The 14,493-nt window shown below is 43.4% G+C and overlaps 1 protein-coding gene across 2 annotated transcripts; it reads left to right on the forward strand.

The window, feature by feature from the left end:
• The first annotated feature begins 1,036 nt into the window (after positions 1-1,036).
• On the forward strand, positions 1,037-14,081 carry ydjc (YdjC chitooligosaccharide deacetylase homolog). Of its 2 annotated transcripts, none has more exons than XM_026311363.1 (6): positions 1,037-1,152; positions 2,569-2,744; positions 3,194-3,353; positions 10,834-10,933; positions 12,161-12,338; positions 12,491-14,081. In XM_026311363.1, the coding sequence occupies exons 2-6, from the start codon at positions 2,581-2,583 to the stop codon at positions 12,819-12,821; spliced, it is 933 nt and encodes a 310-aa protein (XP_026167148.1). In that variant the 5' UTR covers positions 1,037-1,152; positions 2,569-2,580; the 3' UTR covers positions 12,822-14,081. The 2 variants fall into 2 exon arrangements, with proteins under 2 accessions (XP_026167148.1, XP_026167156.1); XM_026311371.1 differs by lacking the exon at positions 1,037-1,152 and adding an exon at positions 1,177-1,324.
• Positions 14,082-14,493: the final 412 nt, after the last annotated feature.

A 14,493-nucleotide genomic window follows, 5' to 3' on the forward strand; every position in this document is an offset into this window, starting at 1 on the left:
CTTTTTTTTGTTTTTAGTGACATACCTAATGAACACACATGTGAAAACCTGCCTTGAAGCATTAGGGTGTACAGATTAGAAGCACAGTTTAGTGTATATTTTAGTGTCAAACCATCAAGTCTGTTGTCCCTTGTCCTGCCTGTACTCAAAACACAAACAATACAAATAAATGGCCCTTACATTTAAAAAAGTGGAGTCCCCTGAAAATGTTCCATTGATGCAAAATGGCAAACACATTCTTGGCACCATTTTGTTTACATGACAATATATTTTGTATAACATCAATTGGGAGATTGGGCATGTGCCAAAATTTACAATATATGTCAGATTTGTAATACTGAGATTGAGTCATTTCATCCCTTGATCTCATTTCATTCATCTCATGTATTGAGTGCTATACAAATTAAGAGGGCTGCCCTCCATGTCACTGTATCAGGTTAATCTTTTTCTTTTTTTCTGAAAGCAGAATTAGCAATTAGAATATACCATTTCTTGTGGACCATAATTAAAGAATGTTTCATTATGAAGTCAAAGTTTGGAAATATAGAAATTGTTTGAGTCACACTATATATTGTATGGCTCATCTTAATATGGTTGAACAAGGTCCTCAACAGTATATGCATTATACCATTTTTATTGGTAGACCTAAAAATTCCACTAAGATCCAGTGAAAAGAAACCACTTTCAGTGACATCTGTGAACAGTTCTCCACAGACCATGTTAGGATGGCTAACTTTACATTTTCCATTCAAACAGCATGACACGTTCAAATAGTGGTTTTCATTTTTTATGTAGGGTAAGAATGAATACACAAACACATTTAATAGCTTTGTTGTTTTATCAAGTATGTACATACACGCAAGGACAATTGAGCTAAAAATACACATGAACATAGGGTCTGTTGCTTTATTAATTTTCGATATAAATGTGATAGGCCTGCAGATGTGATCATCTTTACCCTGCTGGGGCCGTGCTGGGCAGAGTGTAGCCAGATATATTATCAGATCCTGGAGGCGCCATGTTTCCTCCAACAGAGGGCGCCTGTTCTGAAAAAGTGCAGTTCAACCCACACTGCTGGTCGGAAGTACAGTTTAATTCCACCGTACCTTTGTGGGCTCCGACATATATGGACAGACGTATGTAATACAATGGGTAAGAGAGGGTTTTATTTGACTTACAACGTTGGGAGTTGTAGTCTGAGGCACCAGGGAGAGTCTGTCTGTGGAGTTACGTTTAACGTTAGCGACAGTGAAAGCAGGAAATGTAGCCGCTGAATCAAGACAATGTCCGCTTAAAATGTTTGGTTTTGCTTTAATTGTGAGAGGTGAATTGGTTCATCCATAGTAACTGTGGAAATTGTAGTTTTGTTGTGGTTTGTTTAGAAATATATTTTTTGTCCCATGTGTAATGGCATTGTTTTAGGTTATACTCGTCAGTGTAGACCAGCAGCCCTGACGATAGTCTCAGCATTAATGAACTGTCTCAAAATACTGTTAAAGTAGTAGTTAATTAAATATAAGTTGAAGTTAGTTATTCTTTATATAGTTCTGTATTGACCAATTAGATGCTGTTACGCGGTGACTAGTTCACTGTTTATGTTTAACGGCAGTATGCTCGCAGGTTCCGGTGTGGATGGCTGTAGGCAATCCCATCAGCACTGGGCAAGAGCATAAACCCTGCTGTTGTAAAGTTATGCTTTACAAAGTAAAGTTCCTGCAATGATACATCTCTAAATAACGATACAGACGAGAGCACAACAATACTTAACTGTTACATTGGATTGCTGCTGGGAGTTTCTGTGGCTTTCACAACTCGGACTGGGATATTTAGGTTTATTTCTGGACTTGTGTTGTACCGGGAGCTTGGGAGCAGCAGTTTCCAGTGACTGCTGTGACCCTAATTTCTGTTTTAATTATATAAAGGTTAAGTGGAACAGGCAAATGCTATTCTAATGAATGACACTGAGCCACATACATGTGCTTAGACTATGCTGCATCTGTAAGTAGGCTACTTGAAGTTATAATTTATTTTTCTGACATGCCTATATTACTGATGTTAGGCTGCTGCACTTTTTCTGTGGAGAGAGTCCAAAATAGAGAGACAGATGTATTTGAGAAGATATTATGTTCTGAAGTTTTGCTAACATGGTGTGGATGTACTTTTAAGTGGATACTGTTACATGCATTTCTAGTTACTGTATTTACTAATGACTGATCATCTGAATCAAGTACCTGTAGGCCCAGTCTGGCCTTTGGGTTATCTCACCTATTAGCTCGTTCCCTTTAGACTTCCTTTAGAGTCCAGTCACCAAACTGTGACACAGATCATACATCCCTCTTATTATCTGCTGCGTGTCCTGGCACATCTAGGTCTGCAAAAAATTTGAATCCAGAAATTTCTTGCTATGATGTGACAGGGCTAACCACTGCCCTGCCATACTGCCCAACACATATGCAGTCTATTGGATTGAACATATTAATGTATTGGTTAATGGAAGACTGCACTATCTCTAAGCCAAAGCCATCCTTAAAATTAATTGTTAATCTGTCTCCTATGCGTTCTCCACAGAGACCAGAAATAATGCCACAGCCCAGAATGATGCTGGTAGTGACGGGAGATGATTTTGGCTACTGTCCCAGGAGGAATCAGGGAATTGTGGACTGCTTCCAGGCTGGAGGCATTTCCAATGTCTCATTACTAGTTAATGCGTCTGCTGCCATAGAGGCAGCAGATCTGGCTAAAAGGTAGTGTAAGTGCTAATGAAGGGCTTTACTTTATGTGTGAAGTTCTAATTTGAACGTAGGTAATATTTTGGCCATATAAGACAGCATCTAGAAAATGCTAAATATGATCGTAGACTGAACAGAATTTTGATTTAGCAATGCTGAAACTTTTCCACCTCAGCCTAAAATGTCTTGCAGTGATTTTCAATTTTCAGCATTTCCACTCTGTGTTTTTATGCACAAATTGAAAATGTTATTGAAAAGTTGTTCAGCACTCCTGAGCTGAGATGTTTGGCATTAGTGATGAGTGCTCAGAAGTTTGCATTCTGTAATCTCGTCAGTGGATGCTGCTAAAGCTTTCACATTTTACACACTGACCTTTAAAGTAAGGAGCTTTAAACTTGTCAGACATGTTCAGCCAACAACATATGATTTGAAAGATATGAAAAAAAAAAATCTTTATTTATCAGACACAACATCCCCATTGGCCTCCATGCCAACTTGTCAGAGGGCATTCCAGTATGTCAGAGCCTGCAGCAGGATTCTACACTGATAAACCAGCATGGATTCTTTCATGGGAAGATGGGCTTTCGTGAGGCCCTGGAGAGAGGTCAGCTCAGTATGAAACAGGTACACTGCTTGAATCTGTGGTTATACTGTAAGGCATGTATGTATTTATTAGTTGGTTTAGTTCATTTTTAGTTTGCTCACGTATACAATAGCACAAAACACCAAAGACACACACTAAATTAATGAATTGTAATGACTTGCCAAGTAGGACCAAGAGTGACAATGAACTCAGCGTGTGGCCTCCATAATGGTAAAGAATTCAAGATCTGTTAACATTAGCAAGCAAATAGGAGCATGAAAACTATAATGTATATGAATAAGAGGTGTCTGATTGACTTAGCTGTGTTTCATCCCAAGTCAGTACACTTCATGTACCATTCTTCTCATGACCCTAAACTTGCTGCAGTGAGATTTGCTCCTGCCTCATAAATTCACTCTGATATCAAAAAGTCAAAGGCCAATATCTTCAATTCAATATACAGTGGGTACGGAAAGTATTCAGACCCCTTTAAATTTTTCACTCTTTGTGTCATTGCAGCCATTTGCCAAAATCAAAAAAGTTCATTTTATTTCTCATTAATGTACACTCAGCACCCCATCTTGACAGAAAAAAACAGAAATGTAGAAATTTTTGCAAATTTATTAAAAAAGAAAAACTGAAATATCACATGGTCATAAGTATTCAGACCCTTTGCAGTGACACTCATATTTAACTCACATGCTGTCCATTTCTTCTGATCCTCCTTGAGATGGTTCTGCTCCTTCATTGGAGTCCAGCTGTGTTTAATTAAACTGATTGGACTTGATTAGGAAAGGCACACACCTGTCTATATAAGACCTTACAGCTCACAGTGCATGTCAGAGCAAATGAGAATCATGAGGTCGAAGGAACTGCTCAAGGAGCTCAGAGACAGAATTTTGGCAAGGCACATATCTGGCCAAGATTACAAAAGAATTTTTGCAGCACTCAAGGTTCCTAAGAGTACAGTGGCCTCCATAATCCTCAAATGGAAAAAGTTTGGGACGACCAGAACTCTTCCTAGACCTGGCCGTCCAGCCAAACTGAGCAATCGTGGGAGAAGAGCCTTGGTGAGAGAGGTAAAGAGGAACCCAAAGATCACTGTGGCTGAGCTCCAGAGATGCAGTAGGGAGATGGGAGAAAGTTCCACAAAGTCAACTATCACTGCAGCCCTCCACCAGTCGGGGCTTTATGGCAGAGTGGCCCGACGGAAGCCTCTCCTCAGTGCAAGACATATGAAAACCTGAATAGAGTTTGCCAAAAAACACATGAAGGACTCCCAGACTATGACAAATAAGATTCTCTGGTCTGATGAGACCAAGATTGAACTTTTTGGCGTTAATTCTAAGCGGTATGTGTGGAGAAAACCAGGCACTGCTCATCACCTGCCCAATACAATCCCTAAAGTGAAACATGGTGGTGGGAGCATCATGTTGTGGGGGTGTTTTTCAGCTGCAGGGACAGGATGACTGGTTGCAATTGAAGGAAAGATGAATGTGGCCAAGTACAGAGATGTCCTGGAAGAAAACCTCTTCCAGAGTGCTCAGGACCTCAGACTGGGCCGAAGGTTCACCTTTCAACAGGACAATGACCCTAAGCACACAGCTAAAATAACAAAGGAGTGGCTTCGGAACAACTCTGTGACCCAGCCAGAGCCCTGACCTAAACCCAATTGAGCATCTCTGGAGAGACCTGAAAATGGCTGTCCACCAACGTTCACCATCCAACCTGACAGAACTGGAGAGGATCTGCAAGGAAGAATGGCAGAGGATCCCCAAATCCATGTGATATTTCAGTTTTTCTTTTTTAATAAATTTGCAAAAATTTCTGCATTTGTGGTTTTTTCTGTCAAGATGGGGTGCTGAGTGTACATTAATGAGAAATAAAATGAACTTTTTTGATTTTGGCAAATGGCTGCAATGACACAAAGAGTGAAAAATTTAAAGGGGTCTGAATACTTTCCATACCCACTGTATGCCCCTGGCAGGGGCAAACAGGTCCTGGGTGACGGACCAGACTAAGAGCGATTCATTGACTCCTTATGAAGCGAACATCAAGGACCGTGATGTCACCCGGCATGGCGAAGCCGGGGCCCCACCATGGAGCCAGGCCTGGGGTCGGGGCCGTTGGCGAGCGCCTGGTGGCTGGGTCTCCCCACATGGGGCCCAGCCGGGCAAAGCCCGAAAGAGAAACATGGGGTCGCCCTTCTGTGGACCCACCACCCACAGGAGGATCCATAAGGGGCCGGTGCTTAGTGGATTGGGCAGTGGTCGAAGACGGGGACGTCGGTGACCCAATCCCTGGATGCTGAAACTGGCTCTAGGGACATGGAATGTCACCTCACTTGGGGGGAAGGAGCCTGAGCTTGGGCATGAGGTCGAGCGGTACCGATTAGAGATAGTCGGGCTCGCCTCCACGCACAGCCTGGGCTCTGGAACCCAGCTCCTTGAGAGGGGCTGGACTCTCTTCTACTCTGGAGTTGCTCGCCGTGAGAGGCAGCAAGCTGGTGCTGAGGGAAGCTCCCCAGCTCAGCCGTCACGTGTTGGAGTTTTCCCCCCGGAATGAAAGGCTCGTTTCCCTGCGCCTTCTGGTTGGGGACAGGTCTCTCACTGTTGTTTCGGCTTATGGGCCGAACAACAGCGCAATGAGTCCCTTGGGGTGGTGCTGAAAGGTGCTCCTACTGAGGACTCCATAATTCTGTTGGGGGACTTCAATGCTCACATGGGCAGCGACAGTGAAACCTGGAGGGGCGTGATTGGGAGGAACGGCCTCCCTGATACGAACCCGAGTGGTATTCTGTTGTTGGACTTCTGTGAGATGTTATGCATCGTCACATGCATAGTATGCATAGTCACATGCATAGTCACAGTTTGTCCATAACGAACACCATGTTCAAGCATAAGGGGGACACCCACCAGGACACCTTAGGCTGGAGGTCGATGATCGACTTTGTAGTCGTGCCATCTGACCTTCGGCCGTATGTCTTGGACACTTGGGTGAAGAGAGGGGCAGAGCTGTCAACTGGTCACCACTTGGTGGTGAGTTGGATCCGCTGGCAGAAGAGGAAGCGGGACAGACTTGGCAGGCCCAAACGTACTGTGAGGGTCTGTTGGGAATGTTTGGCCAAACAGTCAGAGGGGTCTTTAACTCCCACCTCCGAGAGAGCTTCAACCAGATCCCGGGAGGCTAGCCATTGTCAACGCGGCGGCTAGGAGCTGTGGCCGCAAGGTCTCTGGTGCCTGTTGTGGCGGCAATCCCCGAATCCGGTGGTGGATACTGGAGGTAAAGGATGCCGTCAAGCTGAAGGAGTCCTACCGAGCATGGTTGGCTTGTGGGACTCCCGAAGCAGCTGACAGGTACTGCTGGGCCAAGCGTACTGCAGCCCAGGCGGTGACGGCGGCAAAAACTTGGGTATGGGAGGAGTTCAGTGAGGCCATGGAGAAGGACTACCTGTCGGCCCTGAAGAGATTCTGGCAAACCGTCCGGCACCTCAGGAGGGGGAAACAGTGCTCTGCCAACACTGTTTACAGTGGAAGTAGGGAGCTGCTGACCTCAACTGGGGATATTGTCAGACGGTGGAAGGAATACTTCGAGGATCTCCTCAATCCCGTCAACACGTCTTCCATAAGGGAAGCAGGGGCTGGGGCATCAGAGGCTGATCCATCCATCACCCAAGCCAAAGTCACTGAGGTAGTTCGGCAGCTTCTCGGTGGCAAAGCAACGGAGGTGGATGAGATCCACCCCGAGTCCCTCAAGTCTCTGGATGTTGTTGGGCTGTCATGGCTGACACGCCTGTGCAACATCGTGTGGCGTTCGGGCACAGTATCCCTGGATTGGCAGACCGGGGTGGTGGTTCCTCTTCTTAAGAAAGGGGACCACAGGGTGTGTTCCAACTATAGAGGGATCACACTCCTCAGCCTCCCGGGGAAGGTCTATGACAGGGTGCTGGAGAGGAGGATCCGGCCGGTGGTCGAACCTCAGATCCAGAAGGAACAATGCAGTTTCCGTCCCGGTCGTGGAACACTGGACCAGCTCTATACCCTCTCAAGGGTGCTCGAGGGCTCATGGGAGTTTGCCCGACCAGTTCACATGTGCTTTGAGGACATGGAGAAGGCATTCGACTGGGTCCCTCATGACATCCTGTGAGTATGGGGTTCGGGGCTCTTTGCTGAGGACTATCCGGTCTCAATGGAGCAGGAGCTTGGTTCGCATTGCCAGTAGTAAGTCAGACCTGTTCCCAGTGCACGTTCCCAGGGGAGAGATCCTGCCTCAGGTGGAGGAGTCTTGTTCACGAGTGATGTAAGGATGGAACGTGAGACTAACAGACTGATCGGGGCATCAGTAGCAGTATGTGTTGCGGTGAAAGAGCTAAGCTGAAAGGCGAAGCTCTCGATTTACTGGTCAATCTACGTTCCTACTCTCACCTATGGTCATGAGCTTTTGGTCATGACTGAAAGGACAAGATCTCGGATACAAGCGGCTGAAATGAGCTTCCTCTGCAGGGTGGCAGGGCGCTTCCTTAGAGATAGGGTGAGGAGCTCGGTCACCTGGGAGGAGCTCGGAGTAGAGCCGCTGCTCCTCCACATCGAGTCAGTTGAGGTGGCTCGGGCATCTGTTTCGGCTGCCTCCTGGGCGCCTCCCTGGGGAGGTGTTCTGGGCATGTCCCACAGGGAGGAAGACCTAGGACACGCTGGAGGGACTATGTCTCCCGGCTGAATGCCTCTGTGTTCCCCCGAAAGAGCTGAGCAAGTGTCCAGGGAGAAGGAAGTTGGGTATCCCTGATTAGGCTACTGCCCCCGCGACCCGGTAAGCAGCGACAGTGGAGAGGAAAAACTCCCTTTAACGGAAGAAAAAACCTCCAGCAGAACCAGGCTCAGTTTGGGCGGCCACCTGCCTCGACTGGCTATGGTGAGTGGATATAGGAGAGAGATAAGAACAGCAACAATAAACAACAAATAGACACTGTGGGTTGGTGAGGCCAGTAACTGCACATCAGCAATAGACAGCTCCAGGACCGGGGACACTGGCAGAAGGTATAGAGAGAGAACGGAGAGAGAGGGAGAGAGCACAAACTAGGGGAGAGAGAGAGCACAAGGTTAGTGACATTCAATGAATAATTGAATATACATGTGAGAGGGGAGGAGAGGAAGAGAGGGGAAGGGAAGGGAGGGGAGGGGTAGGGGAGCTCAGTGCACCGATGGTCCTCAGGCAGTCTAGGCCTATAGCAGCATAACTAAGGGATGGTTAAGGGTTACCTGAAGCCAGCCCTAACTATACGCTTTGTTAAAGAGGAAGGTTTTAAGTCTAGCCTTAAAAGTACAGAGAGTGTCTGCCTCCAGAACCCATATTGGGAGCTGGTTCCACAAGAGAGGAGCTTGATAGCTAAAGGCTCTGCCTCCCGTTCTGCTTTTGGAAACTCTGGGAACCACAAGTAGACCTGCATTCTGAGAGCGAAGTGGTCTATTGGGATAATAGTATGAAGGAGCTTGATCATGAAGGGATTTGTATGTGAGAAGAAGGATTTTAAATCCTATTCCGTATTTTACAGGGAACCAATGAAGAGAAGCTAATATAGGAGAAATATGATCTCGCTTGCTAGTTCCTGTCAGGACACTGGCTGCAGCATTTTGGATTAACTGGAGGATTTTTATGGAGATACTGGGACATCCAGATAGTAATGAGTTACAGTAATCTAGCCTTGAGGTAACAAATGCATGGACTACTTTTTCTGCATAATTTTGAGACAGGATGTTCCTAATTTTGGCAATGTTGTGCAGGTGAAAGAAGGCAGTTCTAGAGATTTGTTTTATGTGAGTTAAAGGACGTGTCCTGTCAAAAATAATGGAATCATTTTCTTAAATTTATTAACAGCATTGTCAGATAAACATCTACTTCTAGTGGAATGCTGCATGATCTTTACAAAAGAAGATTTTGGGGGAAAACTATTAAATGTTCAATTTCGATGCCATAGGTCAGAACAAGATCAAGGGTGTGATTGAACAGTGGGTGGTTTATTAACATTTTGAGTGAAACCAGTTGAATCTGATATTGAATTAAATGCAGTGTTGAGACTTTTATTTTCAGCATCTACATGAATGTTAAAATCTCCCACTATAATGACTTTATCTGAACTAAGCACTGTGAGACTTTATCTATTCCTCTGGCTTGTCCTGTGACTTCTATATCTGGTTCTCAACACTCTTCAGAAGATAAACAAGATCTTAAACCCCTCTCTGGTTCCAGTTACACAGTTATGTGAGAATTCATCCTGTGTGCCACATATCTAAAGCCTGGCTCCTCATGTCCACTCTGTCCCCCAACAAACTCCCCCTCCTGCCCAGCGTTCACTGTACACTGGTTGCTGGATGTGTTACTATGTATGCATCTTTTCTAAGCCTCGGTTTCTGTCTTTGGCACTTTTAAGGTGCAACTTTTCTCCATATTGAATAGTGTTGGTGAACATAAAAACGTATTCTAGGCTGTTCCTTTTTTCATCATGCCTTCCTCAGACTTTCTGCTCTCCTTAGACATTGTTTCCCTTAGGTTAATGGGTCACAGAGGACAGGGCCATTCTCAATTCAATTCACTATCCATTCATCTAGACCCGCATATTCCTAACCAGGGTCACAGGGATCTGTTGGAGCCTATCCCAGCTCTCTTTGGGTGAAAGGCAGGGGTCCACCCTGGACAGGTCACCAGTCCATCACAGGGCCACATAGAGACAAACAACCTCACACACTCACACTGACTCCTATGGGCAATTTAGAGTCACCAGTCAACCTTACATACATGTTTTTGGACTGTGGGAGGAAACCGGAGTACCTGGAGAAAACCCACACAAGCACAGGGAGAACATGCAAACTCCACACAGAAAGGCCCCTGCTAGGTTTCTGAACCAGGAACCTAGTTGCTCTAAGGCAACAGTGCTAACCACCAAGCCACTGTGCTATGAATGCACTTTACATTGTTTTCTTTCCATCTTCAAGTCCAGTTTCACTCTCATCCTGTCTCCTCTAATTTGCTCTGTTGAGTGTGTGCGTGTTGCACCTTCTTTGTGCCTTTCTTTTTAGGGGCCCAGGAGGTTGCGGTGAATGTTAGTGGAAACAATGTTAAATTTGCCAATCTAGATTTCATTTCATTTTGCAGCACATTAATGCCATCTTTCTTGATATCAGTAGTTTTTCTCCACTGCTTTCTAAGCTGTCTCTACTCAAGCAACCCTATTAATATCCTGCTGCTGCATTGACTTTTCTCCCTCCTGTTTCTGCTGCTCCTCTCCTGCTATCACAAATAAAAAGATAAACTTTATTAATCCCTGAAGGACGGAAGTTCAAAATTGTTGTTTCCTTAGCATAACTGCATGCATAGGTTTTTGCTTATTTTGCTGAACATAGTCATGCACAGTATATTGGTGAATCACTGCTAGCTAACAAATGACTGTAGTGTCATGTTAATGTGCAGCTACCCAGGAAAAAAAAAGGAACTCCATTTTATTAACACCCACACTTTTTTTCTTATCAGGTGGAGCTGGAGTTGCGGGCCCAGGTCAGGCTGTTCAGGGATCTGACAGGTCACCTACCACACCATATGGATGGACACCAACATATTCACGTGTTGCCAAGTAATGCAGTAGATCAAAGGGAAAAAAAACTTAAAATATACCTGTTATCAATGCTTGTTACCTACTCAACAAGCTACACATTTTTCATTCAGTAACATTAAATAGCCAGTTACATTAGATATTTAACATGTGATAGGTGCTGTCCCAGCCTGAGAGGTTCATGCTCATTAACAAATTGACACTCATGCTTTTTCCTGCTACAAATTATTGAGTCTGTCTGATTTGCGCAATATACATCATGATGTGTTGCATGTGCATTAACGGAACCTGTTGCACAAGTTCCACAATATATACATACTTCAGTTAGCCTGTACGCTGTACAGCTCTCTTCGTAACCGATTTTAGCATAGGTTTACAAAAACAGAGATACACCAAAGATAAGTACTGCTTGGTATGTTACTGACAAAAGCACTGTAACAAAACAGTGTATTTGTAGATATTTTGGTTGTATACCTAGTGAGACATCCTGCAAAAAGCGAAACCCTAGAGAAAAGGTTTTGAACGTCTCAGTGAATTGCTATAGTATGGATGCACTGCAATATAGCTTTGAAATAATGTGCCCAATTTAGCAACAAGAAGTCTTGAAATAGTACACATTAATGTGCTCTACTAATGCATTGATATTAGTATTACTACATAAAGTATACTTATACTTGAACTTTAATTTTTTTTTAATAAAATAAAGATATGCTTATTTTTGGTTAGTTGGCCTGTAATTATTTTGGCTACAGAAAGGGTGATGTCCTGTTTTCTGTATTTTTTTAATATTGCAGGAATAAAACATTGCAGTCTTTTCCAATATCGTTCAGCCTTAGTACCACTACGTTTTTTTTCAATGCAAGTGTTGCAATACTAGTGTTTCCTTTTTCAATTCAAGGTTTTGTTTTTAATGCCAAATATTATTTTCAGTGGAAAAACTGAAGTCGTTCTGGGTTCATATTTTTGCTGTGCATGAAAGAGTTAATGGAATAGTTGAAGAACAGAACATTATCAACAACTACTTCTGATAATGTATTTATTGTCATTTTTAAATACTCAGAGCAGTAGTGTATGCAGTGTAGTGAAGAAAGCGCCGAACTCTACATTGGAGAAACCAAATAACCACTCCAGCACAGGAGGAGCAGCTCCTCAGGGCCACAGTCAGCTGTGCACCTCCATTTAAAGGAAACAGGAGACTCTTTTGAAGATAAGGATGTACGTAACGTGTTGTTGTAACCTGTGTTGCAGAGGTGCGTGAAGTGTTTGCACAGGTCCTGTCAGAGCTCAGGATTCCATACACTCGTGTTCCTGTGGAACTAGGTCTACACAGCTGTACATGGCTGCCAGCACACCTCTATAGGTTCTACACACAGGTGGAGAAGGATGCTCTGGATTCCATCCCTGTCTTCACACGCTATGGAATTAGGTCTGTTTGTGGGCCTGTGTGGGCATAATAATATTTGCGTTATTTTCTATTACAACCCGTGTGCCTATACACATAAAGTCTTCAATTGAAATGGCACTTGGTTAGTGCCTTCTAAATATTAAACAGGATCTAAACTTTTTCTATGTCCACAGGTGGCCTGATGTATATTTGGGACTGACTACCATGGGCCAGAACATGTCCATCCCCAACCTGCAAAAGGCCCTCAGTCATGCCTTGGTTGCAGAGCCTTCAGGTACTACCTCCAGCAGTGCATCTGGCTCTAATCAGCCCGTAGTCACAGCAGAGCTCATGGTTCATCCAGGTTATCCCAGTCACCCCAAGGATGGAGGCTGTGGAGAGGGCCCTGATGACTTCTCCCAGTCAGCTGACCGACAGCACGAACTAACCGTGCTCAGAGACCCATCCCTGTTGGCCCTTTATAGCCAGGAGGGAGTGCAGCTCTCTGCCTTCAAAGACCTTTGACTGCTGTTGCTTAAAACGTGTGTATACTGTGGAAAGTTAATGTGAGAATACACTTCTAGATGTGTTTTAGTAGTAAAAAAAAAAAAAAAAAAAACTGTCAAACTGATATTGCTAGTAATGGACATTACTATAAATTTGTCCTACAACATAACTATAAAAGCAACAAAACAATGTAATATTGTTTATTTAATCTTTCAGTTTTAATGAAACCCATTTCCCTTAAGACCAAGGCAGTTATAGGTGGCAAGTCAACAACTCAAAGAGACAGAGGCCTATGGAGTGAGAGCTATGGCAAACATGGGTCTAACAAAAGCACTTCCTCTTTTTAAAAGACAGTTCCTAAATTATGTTGACTGCCATTACCATATAAAAATTGAAGGTTGTTCTTTGAATGCTAAATAATAAAATTATTAACTTCGTTAGAATACAAGATGAAGGGACTTTCAATGAGAAATTGTGCTAAATTAGACTAGACTATACAGGAAATTACATCAGGACTTCAGATCTCTACGCAGCCTTGCAGATGAGCACAAAATTAACGTATAAACCTTACAAAAAAAGTACAACAATGTACCAACTGGAGCATATTTTCCTTAAAAGTTTCCCTTATACTGTGTGGAGAAGCATATAGGTGTTTCTGAAGCTGAGGTCATGTTTGACCTTATCTGCATCGTGTTTGTTATATGTAAGCCATACTAGGTGCTGCTGTCCAGTACTCATACAGATCAATGTATTGCAGAATCCACATGTCCTTCTTTGCACATTTATTACAGCATGTTTTTTTTTACTGTAGTTGCCTTTATTCCAAACTGTACTTACTAAGTAATAGCTAGGGTCTGCTGAAGATGGTGACATCATTACATTATCGCAAATACTGTAGGTCCAATAGATGAAGAGATGGTGAGGCTGGAAATACAGTAGCAGCAACTCATTTAGAAAAGAAAATTAGGGAGACCTAGACAATGCTTACCCAAATGTCTGTCATCAGCATCCATAATGGTTTATAGACCTGATTGCTACCTCAGTTTTGACTTAGTATATTAACTGTAGCTGTGTTCAGTTTTCCTGAAGGCTGAGGGACTGTTAATATTTCAGATGTTTTCACCTTTATTTTGACTTCCAGCTAAAGTTCAGATGATCTGCTGCTGTTGGGTTTGCTTGATCATCTGGCATCTCTGTAGTCATGCCGTATTTCCAGATATCAGCTTTATCTTGGAAATAAAATGTTATTTTCACTTATAAATTGACATACAAAAATAAGGCTTTGGAAAACTTTTTTTTCCCCTTTTAACGTTAAAGGTTGGAGGGATCATTTCCAGTTTTCTCAGGTCTGTGTATCACAAAGGGCACCAATAATCTAATCACCTCTCATGTAATCTGGGTATTTGGAATGTTATATTTTGGGTGAATTTCTGTTAAAACTTTTAAATGCATTGCTTTATTTGAATGCTAAGGTTGACTGAAGAGTATGCAAATCAACCAGTATGAGCCAATAAATTATGTCATACTGATATCTGCCGTTTCCTTCTGCAATCTGAAAGCAAGATTCACATCACTTATTAACATTTTAATGTTCAGTGAGCTGTTTCACCAAAAACAGTTTTCTTTGTATATCCATGAGGACTGCATTTTATCCTCTTAGTATGTTCATGTGATTCAGAAAGCAGCAATT

The sequence above is a fragment of the Mastacembelus armatus genome, unplaced genomic scaffold (assembly GCF_900324485.2).
Source record: "Mastacembelus armatus unplaced genomic scaffold, fMasArm1.2, whole genome shotgun sequence".
Taxonomy (NCBI): domain Eukaryota; kingdom Metazoa; phylum Chordata; class Actinopteri; order Synbranchiformes; family Mastacembelidae; genus Mastacembelus; species Mastacembelus armatus.

Excerpts from the sequence above, each read along its gene's own strand:
- ydjc (XM_026311363.1), top strand. The coding sequence starts at position 2,581 with ATGCCACAGCCCAGAATGATGCTGGTAGTGACGGGAGATGATTTTGGC. Across the intron at positions 2,745-3,193 it reads GCAGCAGATCTGGCTAAAAG|ACACAACATCCCCATTGGCC; the intron begins GTAGTGTAAGTG and ends TTTATTTATCAG. Across the intron at positions 10,934-12,160 it reads ACATATTCACGTGTTGCCAA|AGGTGCGTGAAGTGTTTGCA; the intron begins GTAATGCAGTAG and ends CCTGTGTTGCAG.